The sequence below is a fragment of the Manacus candei genome, unplaced genomic scaffold (assembly GCF_025592945.1).
Source record: "Manacus candei isolate 608988 ecotype Guabito, Panama unplaced genomic scaffold, ASM2559294v1 h1tg000023l, whole genome shotgun sequence".
Classification (NCBI taxonomy): Eukaryota; Metazoa; Chordata; class Aves; order Passeriformes; family Pipridae; genus Manacus; species Manacus candei.
The window spans coordinates 26,030,215-26,052,755 of record NW_026138071.1 but is presented as its reverse complement, the minus strand read 5'-3'; the positions used below and the strand labels follow the sequence as shown (position 1 = coordinate 26,052,755).

The window sequence follows — 22,541 nt, the reverse complement described above, 5'->3', positions numbered from 1 at the left end:
CCAAAATGAAGTGCAATGCCTTCTTCAAAGCAGCATATCATTTGAATAGGTGATGTTTGAAACATCAGCTGTATCTTTTAAATGGTAATTTTCCGTGCTTGATCGTGGGATTTACGTCACATAGTGATGTGGATATTGTAGTCTTTATTAGCCTGATGTTAACAATACCCACTTCACAAGTAAAGCTCTCTAAACTGATCAGAAATTTGAAGAAAATTGAAATGTGTTGAGGACTGCAAAAATTTGCTTCAAGAAAAATCTCTTGACTTTTTTAATATTCACAGAAAACACTGACAAAGCACCAGAGTAAATCCTCTCTGAAAATCTCTGCCGATTGGTATGCAGCAGGGTTTGATCCCAGCAGTGCTTCAGGAAAAGGAGCTTTTAGGATTTCATTCTTCTAGTTTGTGCTGCAGCCTTCCTCACAAAAAGTGATTCAAACTGGAAACAGCTAAAAGGACAGCAGCAGCGTCCTTCCTTTTATAATATGCAAGTACTGTGTAAAAAAAAAAAAGTGTTTTTCATAATTTCTTTGTTCTTGACAGTGCATATGCAGGGTACCCAGTGATGCTGGAAAATACCTCAATACTGTACCCTGGAAAAATGCCCCCAAATGCCAGCCTAGCCTAATGCAGTTCAGAAATTGGGTGTGCAATGGGAGGAAACTTTGACAATCCATGAACTGTTCAGGAATTCTCAATGTTTGAACCAGTGTTTTCATCTGTGAGGATTTGGCACTGTCCTTACAGGTGTTTCAGAGGTTGGTGTGATGCAGGACATGGGCTGGATGCCAAGGCACTTCTAATTTTCTCGTGGAGGGGATGAGAGAGGAGTGAGACTGAAGGAGGACTCACTGGTACGGGGGCAGTTTGTATCCTACTGTTTCTGCATGGGTACATTCTTCACAGTTCTGTAGGGGTGCCCAACATTTGACGTAGGGACTGTTTTGTTCCACGTCATTGTAAGGTAGAACACACGCAGGTATCTTCCCCATGAATGCCAAGGCAGTGGAAAGGGTTCAAAAAGGGGTTTATTTTGAAGGCAAAGACATTAAAACTTACAAACTTCTTGGCACTGCCAGGCAGTACCAGGCCTGAGGGAAAGGCAAACCTCCTGTTCGCTCCTGGGCGTTATCAGTGCTGGCCCCCCTGACTCTCCCAGGCCACAGCAACCCTGTAGCATTTCTGTAAACGTCATCTCTCTCCTCTCACGTATCAGAGAGAGAGGCTGAAAATTTCTCTTGCTTATGAGGAGGGGAGAGGGAGAAAGAATTGAAACTACCTTTAAGAAAGAGTTACCTTTTAGGCAGAAAGCCTCCCAAAGTGAAAACTCTGTCTCCTCGCAACAAAATCTTCCAGAAGAAAGGGTATTCTGTCATCACAGTTGTGCAAGTCTAGATGTAGGGAAAATAAAGGTTGTTTATCGCTTCTGAAAATTTTTGGAAGTGGAGAGGTGTCTGGACTTCAGAACAAGATGTCCTGCCGTTCTGCCCAGGTTTTGTCCCACAGGCTGCAAAGAACCTCTGTATAACTTTTTGTGCTGCAACCTGCATGCTGGCAAACCAGCATGGGCAAACCTGGGCCCAGGCTGAGTAAATTCAGGTCCTTTTGCACCTTTGAGACTGGATCTGCAACAAGTATCTTGTTGCTTGTTACTCAAAAGAGGTTAGGGGGAGGCCTTGGCATGTTGTACCGCTTTGAATTGCTGGAACCTGCCTGGGGAGGGCAACTGTGGCTCAGGCACATGGTGGTGGCAGTGCCAGAGGAAAGGACCAGGGATTATGAGATCCACAACAGGAGACAGGAACACTATATTACTCTCTGCAAGAGAGGCCCAGAGTCCAAAGCCGTTCCCTTTGCACTCCCAGCATCCAAGCTGGCTCTTCTCCAGAGCCACTCCAGCAGCAGCAGGAGTTTGGGCAGGAATAGAGCCCAGATTTGAGTGGCAGGCAGCTCTCTGCTGATGAAGAGGGTATAGCAAAGCCTTTGAGATGCCTTTGTTGGAAACTGTTATGGTTTTCCCTGACTGAACCTGTACTTTCTTTCAGGGGATACAAAGAAGACTTGTCTGCCTCTAGAAAAGTCTTTGCAGGTCTTTTTACACCTTGTGCTTCAAATCAGACCATTAGACCTGCAGTACTTGCCATCACTATGGATACAGCAATCCTGCCTGCTGGTGCATGTCTCAGCATGGCATGCACATCCAGTCACCCATTTTCTGGTCAGGATCTTATAGGTGAGGCTGCCAGCTAAGGTAGCTTGATACTTTCCTTTATAAGACCCTGTTTCTATTAATGCTTTGCCAAACTTTTTGTGGCTTAGACTGCAATTTTCCTCTCTGGCAGTCAGGCTCAGGTTGTGCTCTTATGTGTATGTGTTGGCCCAAGCTTTTCCTGGAGCAAGGCTGCCTTCCCAGGCTGGCTTGAGGAAGCCAGGTTTGCTGTTTTAACTCAAGATCTTGTCTGTGAAGTTCTTTGGTGACCTTGATGTTGAGACGGGGACAACATATCTTTTGAAAGTGTGTTGTCAGGAGAGACTTGCTGGAGCCTCTGCTGCTTCCAACCTCCCTGAGCCTGACCAGCCCAGTACATGTCATGCCTTATCACTGTGAGTGGGGGAAAAAAAAGAATTATCTCCCTCTCCTTTGCTTATCGTCTCTGGGAGAGGAGAAGGAAGTCCACGCTTTCAGATGCAGAGGCAACCAAAGTTAGAAAATACGAACTAGAACTTGTGGAAGCAGGGAGTCAGGGGCAGAAGAGACAAATCTGATAAAAAAATGCATGGGGGAAAGGTGGGGATGGGAAAGCAGTGAGATGGAGGCAAGTTGTAGAGAGGGACTGGATGAGAGAGAAGGCCAGGAAAGAAAACTGGAAGTTAATGGAGGAATGGGAATGAGGAAGCTGCTGCTTGGGATGAAAACTGCAGGAGAGGACCTAGAAGTGGACCTTGGTACGAGGAAGATAAAATCTGCAAAGTCTGAAGTGGTGAAAGCTGTAGTCTGGACAGCAAACATGGACAGGCCCTGGGTGAGGGATTGAAGCCCACAGGGGCAAGGGCTGGGCTGGGCAGCTGATGCAGTAGAGACTGGGATAATCTAGGCAGAGGGAATGGGAAGAATAAAATATGTTTGTGGAGAGAAGGCAGTAGCTTAGTACATATGCAGATGGAGACCCAGTTAGGATTATGCAGTCATCTCTCGTTTCTTTCACAGCCAAACTCCTGAGGTGTAACCTTGCAACCTTAATGTACGTGTGATAGATGTTGACACACCTCTAGACAAAATCTGATTTGTGACAGTTACTTCTTTTTCTCTTTTTGTATTTTTGGCAGTCTTCAGTATGCTCTGTCAACAAAAGCAGAACAAAACTTTCCATTCTTAAATAAGTAAAGTTCAGCACTATCCAGATGTGTATATTTAGGTGGCTGCCATGGCTGGATTTTGTTGCTGCCAGATAGACAGTGATTTATTCTGTAAGTTTTGTGCCCTGAGCTTTCAGCAATATACTGCTTTTCATCCTGAAGCCTGGCAGAAGTCTAGCAGTAATAATTAGCAAGCCATAAAAATCGACCTGATTTGTGGGAACCACTGAAGGATGCAAGGAGACATTGCTGTTCAAGGAGTTAGGAACAAAAGCGCATGGTTACTGACCCAGTCATGTCAGACCTAAATTTTGAGGGAATCCCAAGTGATAAGTGTTCTGCAGTCTGAATACTGCCTATTCATTCAGCCCTTCTAGCAGAGTGAATGAATCATCTTTTCAACCAGAGACAGCCCCTCTGGGTCAGAGTCGAGGTCAGTGGTGGGGCATGTGTTTCAGACTGCTTGCCCTAAATGAAAAAGGAAAACATACAAGACTTTGCTTATGCTGTTACAGCTTTGAGCATCTCATCTATAAAACATTTACATACACTATCTCCTCAGACTTCCTACAAGTGGCAGCTCTGATACATAACCAGGTCCTTCTGGAAGGGCCATCTGTCTTCCTTGCTGCTCCTGTGCTTTTCCTCTTCAGCATCACCCCTACCCCAGAACACCTTTCTCAGCTGATCTTCCTGTTGATGTCCCCCACCTAATCATCAGCTCAGTGTCACCAGATTTTTAGCTTGAGGTGATCAGGTTGATTCCACAGAACAGTTGAAAATGGGCACCCCCTTTCTTCCTGTGGTGAACCAGCCCCATTCAAGTGGTGAGGTGTGGTTTGCACAGCCTGTCCTCGCTGCATCAGCAGGAGGATCTGGAACAGCACGTGTCTGGGATGTAACATCTTTCAGTTAGGAACTCATCAGAGCAGCAAAGCTGTTTCATTTGCTAGTCTGGCTGAATGATAGGTGCTTTTCATCATAGGGCAGTACAGTCTATGTCATACAGTGTATTTTCATTAGAGTTTGTTAAACATTGTGATGCTCAGAGTGGGGATGTGACATTCCATCACACTTGATGGAAAACGGTTTCCTTTAAAAATGAATGACAGCAAATCACACAATTATTTAAAGTCAACATTAAAATAGCATCTAAGGCCTCTAATCCACATTATATCTGCATATTATTTATGTGGTAAAAACACTGCTTTTCCCAAAAAGGCTCTCAGATCGAGAAACCATGGGAAAATTAATGAAAGAAAAATTCAGTGGTTGGCTTTTGAAACTAGGTAAACTTCTATCATGCACCACCTCCTGCACTGTGTAATTCCCTACAGTGGGAAGAATCACTAATTATTTACAGGGAGCCTGCCACCAGCGAGTTGTTTGATGCACTGTAGCTCTTTGTGGGGAGAGGGATTATTTCTTTTCTCTTCTCCGTTTATCTTCTCCCTGCACACCTGCATGTATTTTTATAAACATATATCCCATTCCCTTCTTTCCCAGGATGAAGAGCCTTAGCATGTCTAGTCATTCCTTGCACAGAAGCTTCTCCAAATCTTTTATCATCCTCTTTGAGCTCTCTGCACCTTTTCCAGGTCTACTTTACTTTGTTTGTTATTAATAATTAATGCTTTCAGGCATCGTAAACCAACATCAGCATTAGTGCTGTTGAAAGACTGTTTTGCTGTTGCAAAAGTACAGAGGAATTCAAGATGAATCATAGGTTGGATCCTGGGTACCTCTCAAAAAAGACATCAGAAGCACCTGAACACATGTGTGAATTCTCTGTGTCCATCAATACTCTGCATGACCTGTTGTGCCTGTTGTGCTTTTTGTGTCTTGTCCTTTTAATGGAAATTTCTGATGGCAGTCCATGGAAGGACACAGTTTGCTTCCCTTGTCCAGAAAGGCATCTTGGGGGTATGTGCTGTATGCAGTGCTAGTACTGGAAAAGAGCATGATGGTCTGGATCCTCACAGACACGTAGGCACCTGGCTGCCTTGGAAATCACGAGCTCTGTGTCGCTGGGTACAGACTGCGCGTTGAGAACGTGCTGATGTGAGACTGAAGGTCTGTGGAGCTTCTTGCCTCTGCATGTGGAGCAGCCTGTGCTGGCCACTGCTTGTGGCAGGAGTCTGCACTGGATGGTTTGATTGAAGATGGCAAATCCTGGCTTCCCTCCTTCCCCCTGGTTGTCTCTCTGTACTGAAATGACACACACTGCCCCGTGGCTTGGGTTTTTCCCAGACTTTTTCCTCAGTTACTGAATTTGTTCATCAGTCACATCTTATAATTCTTGACATGCACTTTCTTCATCCAATGCAACTTTCTTACCCTTCCCTACTCTTTGGCCCTGGGCTTGTTCCACTCTTCCCACAAACTCACTCACTCTTCATTTTATCCAAGGAGAATGCCGCTGACTTCACATACGTAACGTCAGCCCCTTGGCACAGGGTGGGAAGAAAAGGGATGACAGCAGAACGAGGTTAAACCCGACCTGTAGCAAGAATCCGGTAGTTGGATGCACTTATGGGAGCTTGGGGATGAAACGAGTCTCTAAAACAGGTCTTTGCTGTGACAGCAAGTCCTGCAATTAAGATTTCAGAAAGACTGAATGACTCAGTGAGTTGATTCCTCCTCACACTTCAGGTACCTTAATTTTCTTAATTCAAAAACCCAAGGAATTAAAATTTAAACTTTAAAATGTCACTATAGTTAAAATACAAGATGGGGCATGTAAATTCCTCTTTCTCTTTCAGTGCACATCCCAAGAACTTCATTGAAACCCTTTTGAAGGAAAATCTTCCTCTGAAAGCAAGGGGTGGAAAATTGGCTCCTGTGGCTTCAGGTTCCAGCGATTCTGTCTTCCCTGCCCTCCTGTCCCTGTGCCTGAACAGTCTGGAGGAGTGGTTGCCTGCTTTGTTTTCTCTTGTAGGTTGGCTGAGTAAAGATTTGGCAGGGTAAAGCTACGACATGATAAAATTATGTCCCAAATATTGTGATTTTACTGTCTAGAGCATTTAGAACACAAAAGATTTCTGGATATTCTCATTTCTAGATAGGGAGAAGTTATTTTATTTGCCTAGATATATAGTCATGGGTGTCATACAAGTGGGTTGCTCAGTGTGGGTGGACAGCATATTTTTAAGTCATACAAGATAAGGGTATATTTAATTTAGAAGAAGTCCTTTATTTATAACATCATTGATTAGAAAATACTATGAAGGGATGAAATAATCCCACCACTTCTGCCCAAGGTTTTGCAGCCCAACAGTCACTGCTCAGGCATTCCCTAGGAAAGAAAGTTCTAGCACTAGCTAATCTATGCCAAGTTTGCTGTAAATACAGAAGCAGCCTGTGTTTGCAAATAACCTCTTTCCCAATCGCTTTCCCAATCCTTTGTCTCCTTATTAGTATTTATTTATTTACAGTTTGAAGTTTTGTGTTGCACCTGAAGACATTGACTTCTCTTGGCTGTCAGGGGCTCTTGGGAACCTGCTCTAAGGTTTCCTGACCGCGAAGCTGAGAGTCAAAGGTGCTGAAGGGAGTCTGGGTGGAGGGAGCGCGGCACAAGCTTTCTTCTGTCTGATGCTCTTTTTCAGCATGAATAAACAGTGCCTCTGCTAGACAGTAAGATGCTTTCTGCTGTGTGCCTGGCATGGTTGCCTGGTGTGTCTGGGTGTTAGGAAGTGGAGCTAAAAACACTCTCAGCAAAGGAATAACCTGCTGCCCTTGATTCGGGGAGGAAACTTTTTTCATGAGTACAAGAAGTTTTACCTAAACAAGCTGGAGCAGGACATGGCCTTGAAGATCCCTTCCTGTTACCATCTCCATACTTCATTTTAGCATGAACATCCTTATGGTGCTTGTTCAGTTGTGGAATAATTGACTTTGTTCCTTTACTTCAGCATGTGGAAGGACAGAATTAAGAGAATTAAGTTAGGATTACAGCTGTATCAGGAAGTCTGTCCCTGGAGTTCCTGAGCTACCTGTTTTTATGTTGGTTTGTGGCCCTCCCTGGAGAGGGTGCAAAGAGCTGTATTCCATATTTTTGCTGTAGGCTGATTCTTCTGCATTTATTTATAGGAAAGAATCTGCCAGAAATTAGCCCAGGACATGCTTTTTACCATTTGTAGTAGCTGACATGATCCCAAAGATAGGATCTGGGTAAGATGGTGGTGTAGCAGGGATTGAATTAATTTCCAAAGGTAGGTAAGACCTTTGAAAAAATTTAAAAATGCAGATGCATTTGTAGAGGCAGCATTTTTTTTTCTAATTAAAAGCTCACTGAATAAAGCTAAGATCATGTGTAAATGTGTCATGCCAGATGAGATCTCAATGAAACTGGAAGAAATAAGAGATGTGAAAGTAATTCATGTATGCAGAGAAGGGAAAGATGCACCAGTGTAGTTAAAGTGCTTACTTTGGATAAGTGAGATTTTGTTGTGTGAGTTTTTGCTTAGCAAACAAGTTTGTAGCACCTCTGCTGGACGGTCCAGGCAGAGTGGCTCCACTGCAATTTGCAAGAGTAAAGCCCTGTCATACATGGAGAATATGCAAGTAACATATTAGCATAATTAATTGATTCCTCACTACCTAATGTGAGCTCTTACCCTTCATGGAGTCTCCTGAGAAAAGAGATGCAACATCAAATCAATGTGTCTTAGCAAGGTCAGCGTGGGGGAAAAAAAAACCCTGCAAAATATCCCTGCAGCCTTTTCATGGGTTCTCTTTACCAGACCCTGTCCAAAGACAAGTGCTGATCAGTGTGACTTCAGAGCAAAACAAGCACATGGCTGTGTGACCCCTTTGCAGCAGCTGTGGCAAACATACAGTTTGGCTGGCACTTCTTCAAACAGCAGGCTTGAAGATATGAGTTTGAGAATTAGAAGATCATAAACTGTGTCATGTGCTGTCATCACCTTCTGTACCTGTGCAATAAATAAGCAGGAGATGACTTTGTCACAGCTGCTTATAAGCACTAAAAATTATAATGGAAGTGGCAGCAGGGAGGGGAACCGAGCATTCAATGTTTGTTTTTGTTTGCCAGCCAGGGTTTGTTTCTGTCAAGGTTTCAGCTGGCCAAACTCGTGAAACATTGGCAGCACTGACAGTGCTTTTAGTGTGACGTATTTATATTTCCAGTAGTTCTGCCTTTTTCCTCCTAATCTGCAATGACTGTATTGTGTTCTGTACTTCTTCCCTGACTGATGGAGACTTTTCCTCCTTAAGTAGTATTTTGAGCACCCTTGTCTTATGTAGCCTATCCTCCAGCTCAGCTGTGGTGCTGTCATGGATCTTCAGCCATCTTTTTTTGGCAAGGTTTGAAGTGACTGTGGTAAGAGGGAAATACGAAATAAAAAAAGTTTCTTCTTTTAGAGTCAGGTTTCCTGGGTGCTCTCCTTTACCCTTCAAGATCACCTCTTTAAGCTGAAGGTTTCCTCTGTTCTCCTTAGCTTTTTGAAAAATTATTTATTATTTTTAATAAGTGAGGCAAATCTTTTATAATTACTTTGGTACAAAAAAAACAGACTGTGAAAGTAAAAATAAGGACTGAGTTGTTGAGTGTTTATTTCATTATAGACTTGAAAATCTCCAGAGTTTACCATGTAGAAAGGTTTAATTTCCAGTTAGATTATTGCAGTGATTTGAAAGGCAAGGGGGTTACCAGAGGAAAGCTGTGCAGAGGGTGATGAAGTATTTGAATGGGGAAAGATCCATTGCTTACTGTGCCCTCCCTGAGGAATCCTGTGAAATTCCCCCTTAAAAGCCCCGAGAGGGCCACAGTTTTTAACATTTGCCCGTCTGATCACATTCCAAATAACTTTCTCTGCCACAGCTCTTGGAACTAGTGCTGTTTGTTCATGGTGGTTTTTTATGTGCCTTATGCATTGGGGGTTAAAAAGCTGATATACCCACAAGTGTTGGTGAATCTTTGTCAGGATTGAAGCCAGGGCCTTGGCACGGGTCATTTAGATGTCTCCTGATGGCAGCGGAGCTTCCTGTTTCAGACAAGCCTGCCAGCTGCAATCCCTTCTCTGAAGTGCATGAGGGGGGCTCACAGTGCCCATTTGAAATTGTGCTTGATGGAAAAATCAATGCAATGTGTCCAGCTCTGAGGTGCTCCCCTGGGAGCAACCCTCTTCTTGTTCAGGGCTTGTTTCAGTGAGTCCTGTGGGAACAAGAGGCTCCACTGAGAAATTTGGAAGCTGCCATGAAATGTCCTGGCTTCCTGGCAGCACTCCTTCCATCCTTCAGCCCCTCTAGCTCCCCGAGGCAGGAGAGATCTCAGATAGGATTGAGCAGGAACTGCCTTCTCTCTTTACTGATCGGAAGACGAGGCTGTCATGATGCCTCATCTTAAAATGTGCAGAAGGACTGTGTGCAATTTTATCCAGAGACAGTCATGTCTCTTTCTGTGGGCACCTGCACTGACTGTTACGGCTTCTTTAATGCTTTTGCCATCCTTATTGTAGACCAAATGTATTGGTAACAAATTTTTGCCTTATTCATGTGTTCAGACATCACTTATAGTTGTCATGGTGCTGTTGTTATGGTTACCAACTCCTTCACTGGCTAAAATGCCTTTCCCTTCTCCTGTGGGAAGCAGTTATGATTATGATGGATGGGGGGGGCTGAGGGTACTTGATGGCCAGTAAATGGTGTAAAAATGCAGCTTTGGGGATAGAAACAGTTTGACAAAAAGGGGTGGTGTTGGAGCAGGGTGGGGTGTACAGGGATTCTTTTTAGCTAGAAACGAACTCTACAGTAGAGAGTTTTATTGGGATTTTTTAGTCAGAAGCTACCAGGGCCATGATTTTGCCATTGCAAGAGAGAAAGGCCCCCAGTTTAACATTTCTGGGGTTTGAGCAAGTTGATGTGATCCCTGGGCATGGGAGTGAGGACAGCCCTCCATGCTGGGCAACCACATCTCTTGGAGGGGAGCATCCAATGGCAGGTCAGCTCAGGTGTGCCCTGCTTTTCAGCAGCCCAGAGAATTGAACACCTTCCCCAGGGGGGAAGGAGTAACAACTGAAAGGTTCATTCTCGTACCTGTTCTGTGTTTTGCAGTGGAATGAACGTGCCTCCTACCAACAGAAATGCAGTGGGTGCTGCATCTCATTCCTCCTGTCCAGCACCCAGGTGCTCCAGCTGGCTGAGCAGGGTTTGTAAATCAGCACAGAGCAGGGCTCTTGGTGAGATTCACACTTCTGCCAGTGAAAACATTGCCCCTCATCAGGAGCTGTGTGGCTTCTGCAGCAGGGTGACCCTTTCCACCCACCTGCCTCCGCTGGTGCCCGGCCCAGTCACATGGAACTCCATGAGGGCTTAAAGTCTCTGCTGTCAGAGGGCTGGACACTGTGCAGGAAGGATTGGAGGACTCATCTCTGCTGTGCCAATGCTGCAGGTCTGATCCATTGCTCCCAAGGCTGCAGCCATCCCTTGTTCTCGGATCTGGCAGGGATGCAGATTGTAGTAAATTTTCTTTGCCTTCCCACAGTGAGCCTCCTTTGCTCAGCCTCTGGTCCAGGCGCCATCTATTATTTTTCATCCATTTCATAATCCAAGGTACAATCAAAAGGATTGTCCACAAAGAATATGTGGCTATTGACTAACTGTTTGCAGTGTGGAAATGGAAAAGCCTTTAAAACCCGCCAAACATGAACACAAGTGCAAGGAGATGAACGCTGCCTGCATTTTTAATGGATACAAGGTAGTATTTAAGGGGATAGTCTTGCTTATATTGTCAAGAAAGAGGGATCTAGCAGCAAGCTAATAACTCAAGCAGTGGGCAAGGAAGAAATAAATCATATTTGTTATAAAGCATCAGAGAAACTTGTTCATCCTTTATGAGGCTTGAGAGGTGAATGGAGAGAATGTATAATTCTCCCTAATAATACACCATATTACTAGAATTACAGCACTTAGACATTTAGTATCGAGTGTAACTTTCATTGTGGCTTCTGGACCATGACTGAGCATTCTAAGAGGAAAGCTAACATGGTCCCTGTCAGACACCAGCAGACTTTCTCCCTATCCATGCTGTGTTCTGTCAGGCTTTTTGATCAGTGTGAAGCACACTGCTCACATCTGGAAATAATGTCATTAATGTGAGAGAAGATGCACGTTAGCTGAAATGAAGGAATGAAATGTGTCTGGAAGGCTCAGGCTCTCTGTGTGCTCATAGCATCTGAAATTAGCCTTCATGTTTGGTTAATATGTGGAGAGTCCATCAAGAAAATAGCACTGGTAGGGTTTGGGTACTCCATACTACTGGCTGAGCATTTTGATGGTGGCAGGAGGTTATCGGAATTTTTCCATTGAGATTTCCCACCTACTGTCTCTTCTTGTTTCTGTTCCAACCTCCATGCCTGCCTGCTTTCCTGGGCTCTTCTAAAAGTTGTCAGTAAGTTAAATTTACTGGCAGATTCCCTTAGGACCTTTTAATCCATAGTGCATGATATTTAATATTCAGATCCACTATCCCATTTGGCCAGTTGGTGGACGTCAAGTTTTCTTGATTGTGTTATTTAGCAGTATGTTAGATTGCACCCTATTTGTGTGTCCAGGTGGCTGTTTCTCTTAGTTCATGAATTAGCTTCCCTGAAATCAAATAGCCTCATTTCCCTGGAAATGGGCTCACAGATACAAGAGCAGGTAAAAAACATGGCCTGAAGCAGGAGGGCAGGCTATTTGCAAAATCCCTCAGTATTGGCCTAATTCTGTTGTCTTAAAAAGTGAAATTTGTAGAAAATTAATCCGTTATATGCAAAGGCGATGTTAATATAATGTTAAGATTATTCTGCAAGATGTACCTCTAAAATACACAGGAGGACAGCTAGCATGACAGGAAGTATAAATCAGCATTATCTTGGGTTTTGCATATATGGCCTCATGCTGTATTACTGTGGGTGATTTGCTGTGTGTGGAGTTCAAAGCATTCAGACTTGGTTCAACCCAGCCACAGCAGCGGGAGCTGGTGTCACATTAAAGAGCTTATGGATTAATAAATATGTGGAGGGTGTCTGAAAAAGTTGGATCACATATCCCTCCCGAGGTTTGTCCCTCTGTGTTAATTCTAAGTTAAGTAATTTCTGTCTCTGTACGGTTCCCAAATGGCTGAAAAAGCTGAGGGGATTAATTTTTACCATTATTTCTGCTCCAGGTTATTAGTTCAGAAGCCAAGATGTCCAGTTTCAGATCCAAAGTGCTGTCCCCTCAATGCACTGCCTGAATTACAAGTACATGAACTTAACAGTGAAGTATCTCATCGCTGCTGATGCCAGTGGAGCATGAGCTGTCTGGACAGGGAATGGCCAGGGTGCCTCCTCCATGTCAATCTGGACAAGGAAAGCCTTTTGGGGAGGGCTGTTCATGGCCCACAGATGTGGGTCGGTGTCACTGTGTGGTTTGTGGTGCTCAACAGCACCTGCTCGATCCCTCTGGAAGGAGGGGGCATTTCCCACCCCACTCCTACTGATTTGCACAGCTGGCTTTGATCAGGCTTCAAGGTGAGGAGCATCCTGAGGGGGGAGTGTTACCACAGTCCCGTGCCATGTGCCCGACATCCTGCCCTGGGACACACTGGCACGGTGTGGCGAGGGTGGCTTTGGAGGAAGGGACTGTGCTGGGGTGTGGGTGCAGCCAAGGCTGGTGCTGCCTGTGAGCTCTGCTGCCCTTCCTGCTGTGATCCAGCACCTGCCTCAGCCAGCTGAGGTGACAGGCAAACATACTGGTGAGACTGCTGCTCTGTATTCCCTGATAATGAGGATCTGCTATAAAGGGTAGGGAAGAAATGCTCATAAAGGTACAAATTCATTTTAACTAAGCAACATGACATTTTAGAGGACTGACTGTCCCTTCTTTTCTGATTTTTTTTGAAAGCCTTCATTGCAGTTTATGCAAAAAGTAAGAAAATCATAGTAGAAAGAGGAACTTCTGGCTTCCATGAAGTACAGTGTTTCTGTAGATTGTCCAAACTATTCCAGGTTACTACTTATTGCATACCTCTCACTATTTAAATTCTGCTATATTGTCTGTCCACTCTTGGTGTTTCTGTATCAATATTTAAATTACTGAATTAATTTCATTCCATAGTAAGCTAATGAAATGACAGAGAAAACCCTCACCTGAATGGTGCAAAGCACACCCATGTATTCTGGATTTGGACACGAGCTGTGGATGAATCAGGCCATACAGCAGATAGTCACTGCTAAGTTGTTGAGTACAAAGATGCAGTGTGTGACTCACTCGCTGTGTCTCTACTACCATTATAAACTCTGAGAGCACTTGATGAATAACAGGGAGTCAAGAATGAATTCATCCATGTTTCACTCTGTAACCATCTATTATAAATACTGAGCCAAATTCTGCCTCCAGATACACACAGTTCCCATTGAAGTCTGCCCACTGTATTTATTTTTAAAGATAAAAGCACTTCTGTTACTTTCACAGGGGACTTCTGTGGCACAGTCCATTGTGAGGATGTGAATATCCTTCCCCAAGAGCTTCAAGTCAATCAGGGAGTGTCTGCCTGGAACCAGGAAGGGTACTTCAGGGATAATAGCCTCCAAACTGTGGTGGTGGGATATAACCATTACATTTGCCCCAGTGATTTTCAGAACAAAATTCCCCACACTTGGCTCTTGCATAATGCTCCCTGTCCCTGCTGCAATTCTGGGCTCCTCTCATGGGTGACCCAGGGACAGAACTGCTGAAGCTGATGGGCAGGTTCATCCTGCTCTTGGGGCTTGCTGTCAATCACACTTGGGTTGGTGAGGGAAGCTTTGAGTTAGGGCTTGGGTTTTTTGTTTGTTTGGGTTTTGGGGTTTTTTGTGTGTTTTTTTTTTTTTTTTCCTGAGCTTCCTCAAGGGACATAAATGAGAATGTCTCATTTTTTTTTCCCAGAACAGGCTCTGTTCTGTCCTCAGATCCCAGATGTTGGTGGCTTTGGATGTGTGCTACTCATTCCTAGTCAAAGGGAGACATTTGTCCCATGGCCTCATGTTTTGGGAAGGCTCTGATCAGCAAATATTCTCTAGTGTCATATAGTAAACAGACCTAGATGCAGAGGGTATGTAGGAGAGGGTATTTGCTCAGCTCAGACTCTGTCCTTCATAATAACACCATCAGCTTTCCTGGTATGATGTGAGATGGCTGCTTTAAGGCTCTGGCTGTACGTGCAGAATATCTCACTGATGAATGTCCTATCAGGATAAAGGAGGTGGGGAAGGCAAAGGGGTGTGGAGCATGTTTACTCTTTCTGTGGCTGATTGAGCCATGTCTCCTTGCTTTGTGATACTGCTCGGCCCACTGTTTTCATTACAGCTCAGAGCAAGTTTCACCTGCTTCTGCAGTCCTAATGCATGTAGTTATTCCCAGGGAATGGGGCTGGGCCAGGGTGAGAGCAGGCAAAGCTATGCTTCCCAAAACAATATGATCTCACCAGGAGGCAAAAGAGTTATTAGTCCTTTTTGGTATGGAACTACAGTTTGAGTCACATATTGTGAATGACATCTAATTTTTGTGATTCACCGTGTTTTGTTTTTTTTTTTTTTTTAAAGTTGAAGTAGCTTTGGAAGCCATTATTATTAAATAACAATACCTAATCAGAAAGGTTTGAGTTATCACTTGTGAATGATTCTCTGGCAAATAACAATAGCTTTTTCTTATGTTCAGAGGTTTTCTGCAAACTGACCCGACTTTGTGGATAAATGTCTGCAGAATATGTGCAGTATCCAGTTTGTGCCTTCTTTTCTAGACTGCTCAGCCTCTGCGATAACGTGGCTGGTTGACTGCGTTCAGCTGATTTCTTTTATGTGTTTTTCTTCTCCCAGGAAAAAGAGAGGTAGCAAGTGCTTTTGGAAAAGGCATGCTGGTTTTCACTTTGAAGTAGCTAGCTCAGGGCAAGCCTTCCTCTCCCTCGCAGAGATTATCTTATCATCAAAACACAAATTATGATTTATTGCCTTACTAGGTTTGCATATTGAGGAGCTATTGCTACGTTTATCTGCGAGGAGTATCCAAAGCCTGTGGCTTGTGCAGTGACTTCTTTTCCTGGCTTGGATAAATGAGAGCTAATGAACAGGAATGAAATATATGTGAAGCAGCAAATAATGATTAGTTTTGTTTGTGTATAAATACTGATAGTCATAAGAGAATGCAAATGCTTGTGTGAGAAACAACGGTTCCCCACAAAAGGGAGTGAGTGTGAATGTTCACAAAACAGCAAGTAAGAGGGGATGTAAAGAGGGTCAATCAGCACATATGTTCAGGAACCCAGTGCATGTTCTCAATGTGGCTTCTGTCCTGGGAAGTGGCAGATTGCTCGTGCTGCAGAGGACACGTTGCCTTGTCCTTCTGTGCTTGACGAGCACCCGCCCTCTGCAACTGCAACACCAGCTTCACTTCTTTTAGCAGTTGCAGTGTTCTTCCCTTCGTTGCCCCAGGAAGGTGTCGTTGCACTGTGATGACAGATTCACTTCTTGTTAAGTGGGTCGACATTTGACTGTAATTAATGAGTTCAGATCAGATTAACGACAGCCCTTGAGAAACTGGGGCTAATAATTGCAAGGCATATGAGAGTCAGGGTGGACTTGATCCATAATTTTTACTGCTGGTGTTTTCTTTTGGGCTTAAATTAGTTCACTATTGACTTGGACAAACACACAGAGTCACTTCTGCATTTAAACTCTCCCTTATCTGCGGGACACGAATTTACCAGGAGCACTGCTAGTAACATGACTGTGTTGCACCTGGTCCCTGCCTGCTGGTCACCCCCTTGGAGCTGATCTCTCCTGCTCATGTCATTACAGGCCAAGCGGTGAAGGCAAGGAACCATGGCGGAGGATAGGAAGGACGAAGCCAAGGCACCGCACTGGACTTCAGGTCAGCTAACAGAGGCTTCTTCACACCCACATTCACCTGAAATTAAGGATCAGGGTGGTTCAGGTGCTGGACTGGTCAGAAGTGCCAATGGATTTCCCTACCGAGAGGATGAGGAGCCGAGACTGGGCGGCCACGAGCAGCTGGGGACGTATGCTCAGACCAAAGAGAACGGGATCAATGGGGAGCTGTCGACCGGGGACAGGGAGACCGCAGGTAATGCACCTTGATGCCCTGCTGCAGAACATGGGGCTCTGCACACCATGGGATATTTCTCCAGAGGGAAACATTAGGTGGAGCCAAGTGTGCACAGGGGCTTGGGGGAGTTGGCATGAGGGAGCATGTGCTTTGGAAGGGCACTAGCTCATCACAGTAAGGGCTGCACCTTCACCTAGGCTTGCACAACTTGTATCCTTACCCAGGATCCTGGGCAGGGCTCTGAGAAGGCTTCAGGAAAGGCATGACAGTGCCTTAGTCCATCTTGGTCAATGGGACAGGGTCATCTCTCTAGGGATGAGAGAACAGACTGGTGTAGACCAGGTGCTCAGCTCCTCTGGGCTAGGAGGGAGTAGGAGACTGCCCAGCTGTCGTGTATTTGTGAGTGCATGAAGGATGGATTCTGGTACTGCTCACAAGTAACACCACCTTGAAACCACATACTATTTGCAGAATAATGCATTGCTCAGTCTCACCGGGAGCACCACAATTCAGCATCAGCATTTATTCATCCTTGCCTAACCATGTCTCACTAGATTCTCACTGGGACTTTGTCTGTTTGTAAGCTATTTGAGTTTTTTGGGATGCAGCTTGTTATTTGCAGAAATAAAAGACAAGTGTGACTGTGTCAAAATGAAATATGCAAAGCAAGTTTCCTGTTTTAGAAGTAAATACTAATTCTCTCCGTGCAGAGTTCCCACTTTAAACTCCAAATGCACAGTGAAAGAATTTCTCTTGTACAGACACAACCACCCTTGATGCATCCGTTCATGCATGCTAAAGAGATCTTTCTAGCAGTGTTTTTTAGCTGTTGACAGCATTTGGTGATGCTATGCATAATCTCTCAGCAGCTGGAGAATTTTAAGGCTCTTGGACCCTACAGTCATTTCATAAGCAACTGTGCTGGAAGTGGAGATCTCTGCTAAAAGTCAATGAGTTTAGATTTAAAATCTTTTCTTGTGGATAGCCAAAATTTGAAAGCCAAAGGTAGAAGAAATCCTGTGTGAGGTTTCAGGTGAACACACTGTTGATGACTGGGGATAATAACAAGGTCTTGTCTCTGTGCTGTAACCCAACTTTATGCTCAGCAAATAAGCAAGAGAGGTAAGATGCTGCAATTCTTAGGGGTTGATGTGAGCCAGGGGAGGATTGAGTGCATTTCTCATCTTTGCCACAAATTTTTCACAATGTGGACAAATCCCCTCATACATGCACAGAAGTGGGAATAGCTTTACAGGATGAAGAGAAATTTCCTATCCATAGAAAGGGAGGAGAGAATGCTCTTCTCAGGCTCTCTCAAGCTCAGGTTCTGAGTGATGCTCAGAGAGAGATCTGAACATTTAATGAAGTTTGCAGCTAACAGGTGAGAGGAGGCAGGAATCCACTACTGACCATCAGTGGGCATTATAGTAGTGTATTTTCACATTGCTTTTTGAGGCAAGTGGTTAAACAGCAGAACAAGACAAAATGAGGCAGTATGGTCTAGGGCAGGCAGCAGGACTGGAGACACACACTTGCCAAGGGAACAAGATTACTCTTGATCTGGGTGAAATTTGCTTCAGCCACCACTTTGTGGCCTCATTTCCTCCTCCCCTGCTTTTTTGTCACTATCTGCTCAGATGGCAAGATCTCTGGTGTGGGGACTTACTGTCAGTACATACAGCTTTTGTTTGGAAGTCTGAATATAGACTATCTCCTGGCATCTTTGTGCTTGAGCAGCAGAAAAGTCCCTAGAACTGCTTGCCTTCATGCATGAATTCCTAGCTCTCTGGAAACTTGTGCATTGCACACTCACACATTGGCTAAGTCCACATTTAATGAATGCAATGTAAACCATCTTAGGATACTTAAGATATATTTTGAATAATTTTTCTCTTTTCGAAGGAGAAACCTGTAGCAGTAGAAGTGATAATAGTGAAGAAGGGACCAAAGCATGTATTGCCACTTCACAGTAGTATTTACTAGCTGGATGTGCTCAATGCCTCGTGAAGCCAGATGTTTAGATTTTTGGTGTTTGACTGAGAATTTGATCATGAAATGAAGATTGTCATTCACCACCAAATTCAGTCTTCTTTGCTGTGTTAGTCTGCTTGCAAATTTTAATTGCAGTGGGGTGTTGTATCAGGAAGGGTTTTTAAATGCCACTCTGTCACACATAGTTGTCAATAACGTGAATCATTTAATCATTGTAGTGGCTTACTGACTCCAGACAGCTGAGAAGAAAATGCGCAGGAAGCCAAGGTCGATGGAGATAACTAAGCCAAACTGTGGGGTCGAGTGGATTTACAGGGATTTTATTTTCCCTGGTGCAAGTCCAACAGTGTAACCTAGGAAAATCTTTGGCTTCTCAGCCTTCATGTCAGAGTCCATAAATCTCCAGCAGCTGCAACAACCAGCTCATGCACAGCAGAGCGCTGTTTCAGGGGTTGTGTTTCCCAGGCAGCCATCCATCACCACATCCCTGGTACACTTCACCTAAGAAAGGTCCTCAGCACCTGACTGACCCAGGAGCTGGGATTTAGCCACAAAATGGGCTTCTCCTAGGGAGAGGTATTCTGCAATAGTCCCTTCAGGGCACAGCAAAGCAGCAGGACACCCATTTGCAGGGAAATTGGAGGGCTGCGTGTTAAGGGAAAGGTTAGAGTCAGGCCACCGAGACAAAGGCACCTTATGCCAACACTAATGCAGAGGCATGGGGTGGTAACGGGGGAGGAAGTAACAGTTCTTGCCAAAACACATCCAATCCATCACTGTAAGTGACATTTTTAGGTTTGCACAGTTAAAATTTGCCTCTCTGTGTGTATGTGTCTCTCTCTTGGGCATCTGTCTAAGAGTTACTGAGTCTGACCTCAATTTTTGGAATCCTCTGAATCTGGCTGTTGTGTTGCCTGTGATTGATCTGTCTCGGTATCGTGCTGGTAATGGCTGCATTATGGAGACACATCAATACCCTCCTTTAAAATGGGCGATGGGAACGTGGGAGAGTGCACAGCACTGTGGACAGGGCAGCCTCAGGGCCTGATCCGGCAGCCACCAAAGTCAAAGAGAGTAGACTGGTTTTTTTGGCATAGCACACAGGAGTCTGTTAGGGATGTGATATAAGTAAGGGCAGTAAAGCAGTTATTCCTTTTTATATGCATTTGTGCATACACATTTCTGTATATACTTGGGCTGCCCTTGGCAGACCAGCTCAGCCCTGTGCCTCTGCCAGCCACAAGTCCCCTGCTGTTCCTGCCATGCTCCTGAAGGCACCTTGCCTTCGGTGCACTCTGCAGCATCCCACAGCCCAAGACTCACCGAGTTTACAATGTGCTCTTCCTGGTACGTGCCTGCCCATGTCCCTTCTCACTTGCATACACACAGCATCTTTGATGAGGATTCTGGAATTATTGAGAGTAGAGGATGAGATCTGTAGGTTTTGTCCAGCCAAACCTTTTCATGTCACATGAGATGTGTGCTACAAAGGGGGCGTGATAGTGTAATCCTCAGAAACTCACTCTGAAGTGGGCTGACAGGGAAAGCTCTGGGTTGAACCCCATGGTAGAGCACAGGATGTAGTAGACTTGTAATGAAACATGAGAGTGGCAGCCTTTTCTTTGCTTACTGTAAAGTCATGGTCAGCTAACTGGGAGGAAACAGTGAGAAGCAATATAGATGCATTGCAGTGTGCATCTGCACTGCTCTGGGAACCAGCAATTCAACACAATCCATCTTATTTGAATTGCAGGGAACATCAAGCTGCAAAGGTTTGTGGTTTTACACTAAAAATGCATCTGTTTTTTCTTTTCAGTAATGTAGTGACTAACCTGTCAAATTTATGTAATTAGGGACAAAAGTAGTTAGATGCATTGTGAACCCTCTTCTGCAATATGTCTTTATGTACAGTGACTCAACTGATTAAGTGCTTTCTTTATTATATGGCAAACTCAGGTTTGTAATCGGAGGGGTCTTGGATTGCCCGCACAGTTATTTGATGAATTATTTTTTTGACAATAAAGGGCAAGCATTTCCGAAAATCCTGTTACCAGAACCTCAGGACAGTGTCTGTGTCCTGGTGTCAGACAATGTTCAGGACAGTAACATGTCCTACCAGAGTGGCAAACTGAACCCTTCATTAATTGGCAGGGTACCCAAACTATGTGGGATGCAAAGAGTCTGTAGAAAACTGTAGCTGGCTTCCTGACACAGCACAGCAGATGCAGGTTGAGCTCTCCTGGCTCTTGAGTCATGGGAAAGGTGGGTGAGAAGGAGCTTGTAACAGATCCACCGGAGAGGCTTGGATTTTTGGTGGCTGGGGGAACCCAGAGACTGGTGTGTGTTAGACTGTGAGTGAAACAGAAATAGGGGGAGCTCTTAGACCTATGAGAAGGAATGAAGAAGTGGCAGTACTGAGCTGAGGGAGGAGTAAGGGATTGAGGAATTTGGGGGAACATACTCATCAGCAGGAGAGCTGAGAGAGGTGAAGGGCTGAGAGCTGGTGAGGTGAAAGCTGTGAGGGAGCAAAGCAGGGGCAGGAACTGGCAGGGAAAAAAGGAAAAACTTGGAAGACAAGGTAAGGACAATAGAGGTTCACTTTTATTTGTTCATCCAGAGGCAACACAGCTTTTTGCATGATGGCAGATATTACCCCAGAGAGGAGGGGATCCAGACATCAGGAATGGCACAGTCTGCAGGGAACAACCAAAGAGAAAAGTGCGAAAGGACAAATCACATTTCAGCTTTGGATGTAATTTATTCTGATAAAGCTCTTTGTTTTAGGCTTTGTTTAGATGGACTAAATGGACATCTGCAACAAATTTATACCTGTGACCAACTACTTTTTAAATAAGCATATTTTAATAAGCTGTGGGGAATGCCAGCCTGAAGGACTTCCCTGGCATAGCCAGTAATGCTTGAGCAGAGGTGGGGAGTCCCTTTAGGTTGACTATGCAAAAAAACCATGTTGAAGGTAGGGATTGTGCTTGTTTCAACCACCTGGCTGTGAGTCAAGGAAACAGTGTGTATCCCATAGCCTTGCATGGCAGTAGCCAATCTCCAGGTGAAGAGGATCCTGTTCACAGCCCTCAACACCACTGCACTGTCAGGAGATCATTGTGGTGTGTAGCTGTGGCGGCTCAGGACCCTCAGCCCCCAGGGCTGGGCCTGGAGCTGTAGTGAAGCAGGATTGCAGCACCGTGGATGGGGTCACCAAACACGACAGCCTCTCCAGGCTGATATGCACTGACTCACAGCCTGGTCCCATGGAGTGCTAATTGTTTGTTCCCCCTCTAGTGACATCTCGTTTAATCTCCTTTTCCTTTCTCTCTCTTTCCATACAAGTGATAGTATTCTGATGGCACTGCCAGTAAACATACAAACAGGCCTTCATTGTACAGAGACCTTTTTAGTCTTTCTTTCTAAAAGGACTTCTTTGTCAGTGATTTCCTCTTAGTTTGCCTGTTCACACTGGCTGTCCTGCTGCTGCCCAAGCCCTCCTAGAGTTACCAGAGCCCCCCCAACAAGCTCCCTGAATGCCTTTTTCCAAAAGGAGATTCCCACCCTTGTTGTCAGATGTGCATTTTCAGCAAGCCACATGTCTTGAGCGATGCAGAAGGAGAAAAATCATTGACACTGAGAGCTGAGTGTGTCTGCTGGGTTTGTCCCATTTCTGTTATTTATTTTGCAGAGCTGAAAGAAGGCATCTTACCATGTCATTGATGGCTCCCATGGGAAAGAAGCTGTTAATTAGGCATTTTGATCTCCCTCCCTTTGCCCAGGAAATGTGACAGTAATTACTGTGCACCATCATTCTGCCAATTTAGATACAGATGAACATACCGGGCTTCTGAAACTTTTCTTCTCTGTGTGAAGCGTAGTGCAAGTGTCATTTTCTTGGACTTATTACTGGAATATTACAGACATGTTCAAATTATGTTGCTGAAGACAGCATAGGTGGAGGCTGCAAAGCCCCTCTGGGGCACTACTAAAAAATGCTGGGACTTTTACCATGCTCTGTTAAGCTCACTGTAGAGGTCATTCTCAGTTGTCCTTCTGCAGAGGACCGAGAATGAAGGCACAGAAATTCCATCACACATCCCC

At 44.7% G+C, this 22,541-nt stretch overlaps 1 protein-coding gene across 18 annotated transcripts in view; it reads left to right on the top strand.

Annotated features, from left to right (window-relative positions):
* MAP2 (microtubule associated protein 2) overlaps positions 1-22,541 on the top strand; it is a 252,875-nt gene that overhangs the window by 162,817 nt on the left and 67,517 nt on the right. For all 18 annotated transcript variants that reach the window (XM_051787743.1, XM_051787741.1, XM_051787760.1 and 15 more), the window contains one exon: positions 16,178-16,463. In XM_051787743.1, coding sequence (XP_051643703.1) covers positions 16,202-16,463 — 262 coding nt within the window. In that variant the 5' untranslated portion in view covers positions 16,178-16,201. The remainder of the gene's footprint in view (positions 1-16,177; positions 16,464-22,541) is intronic.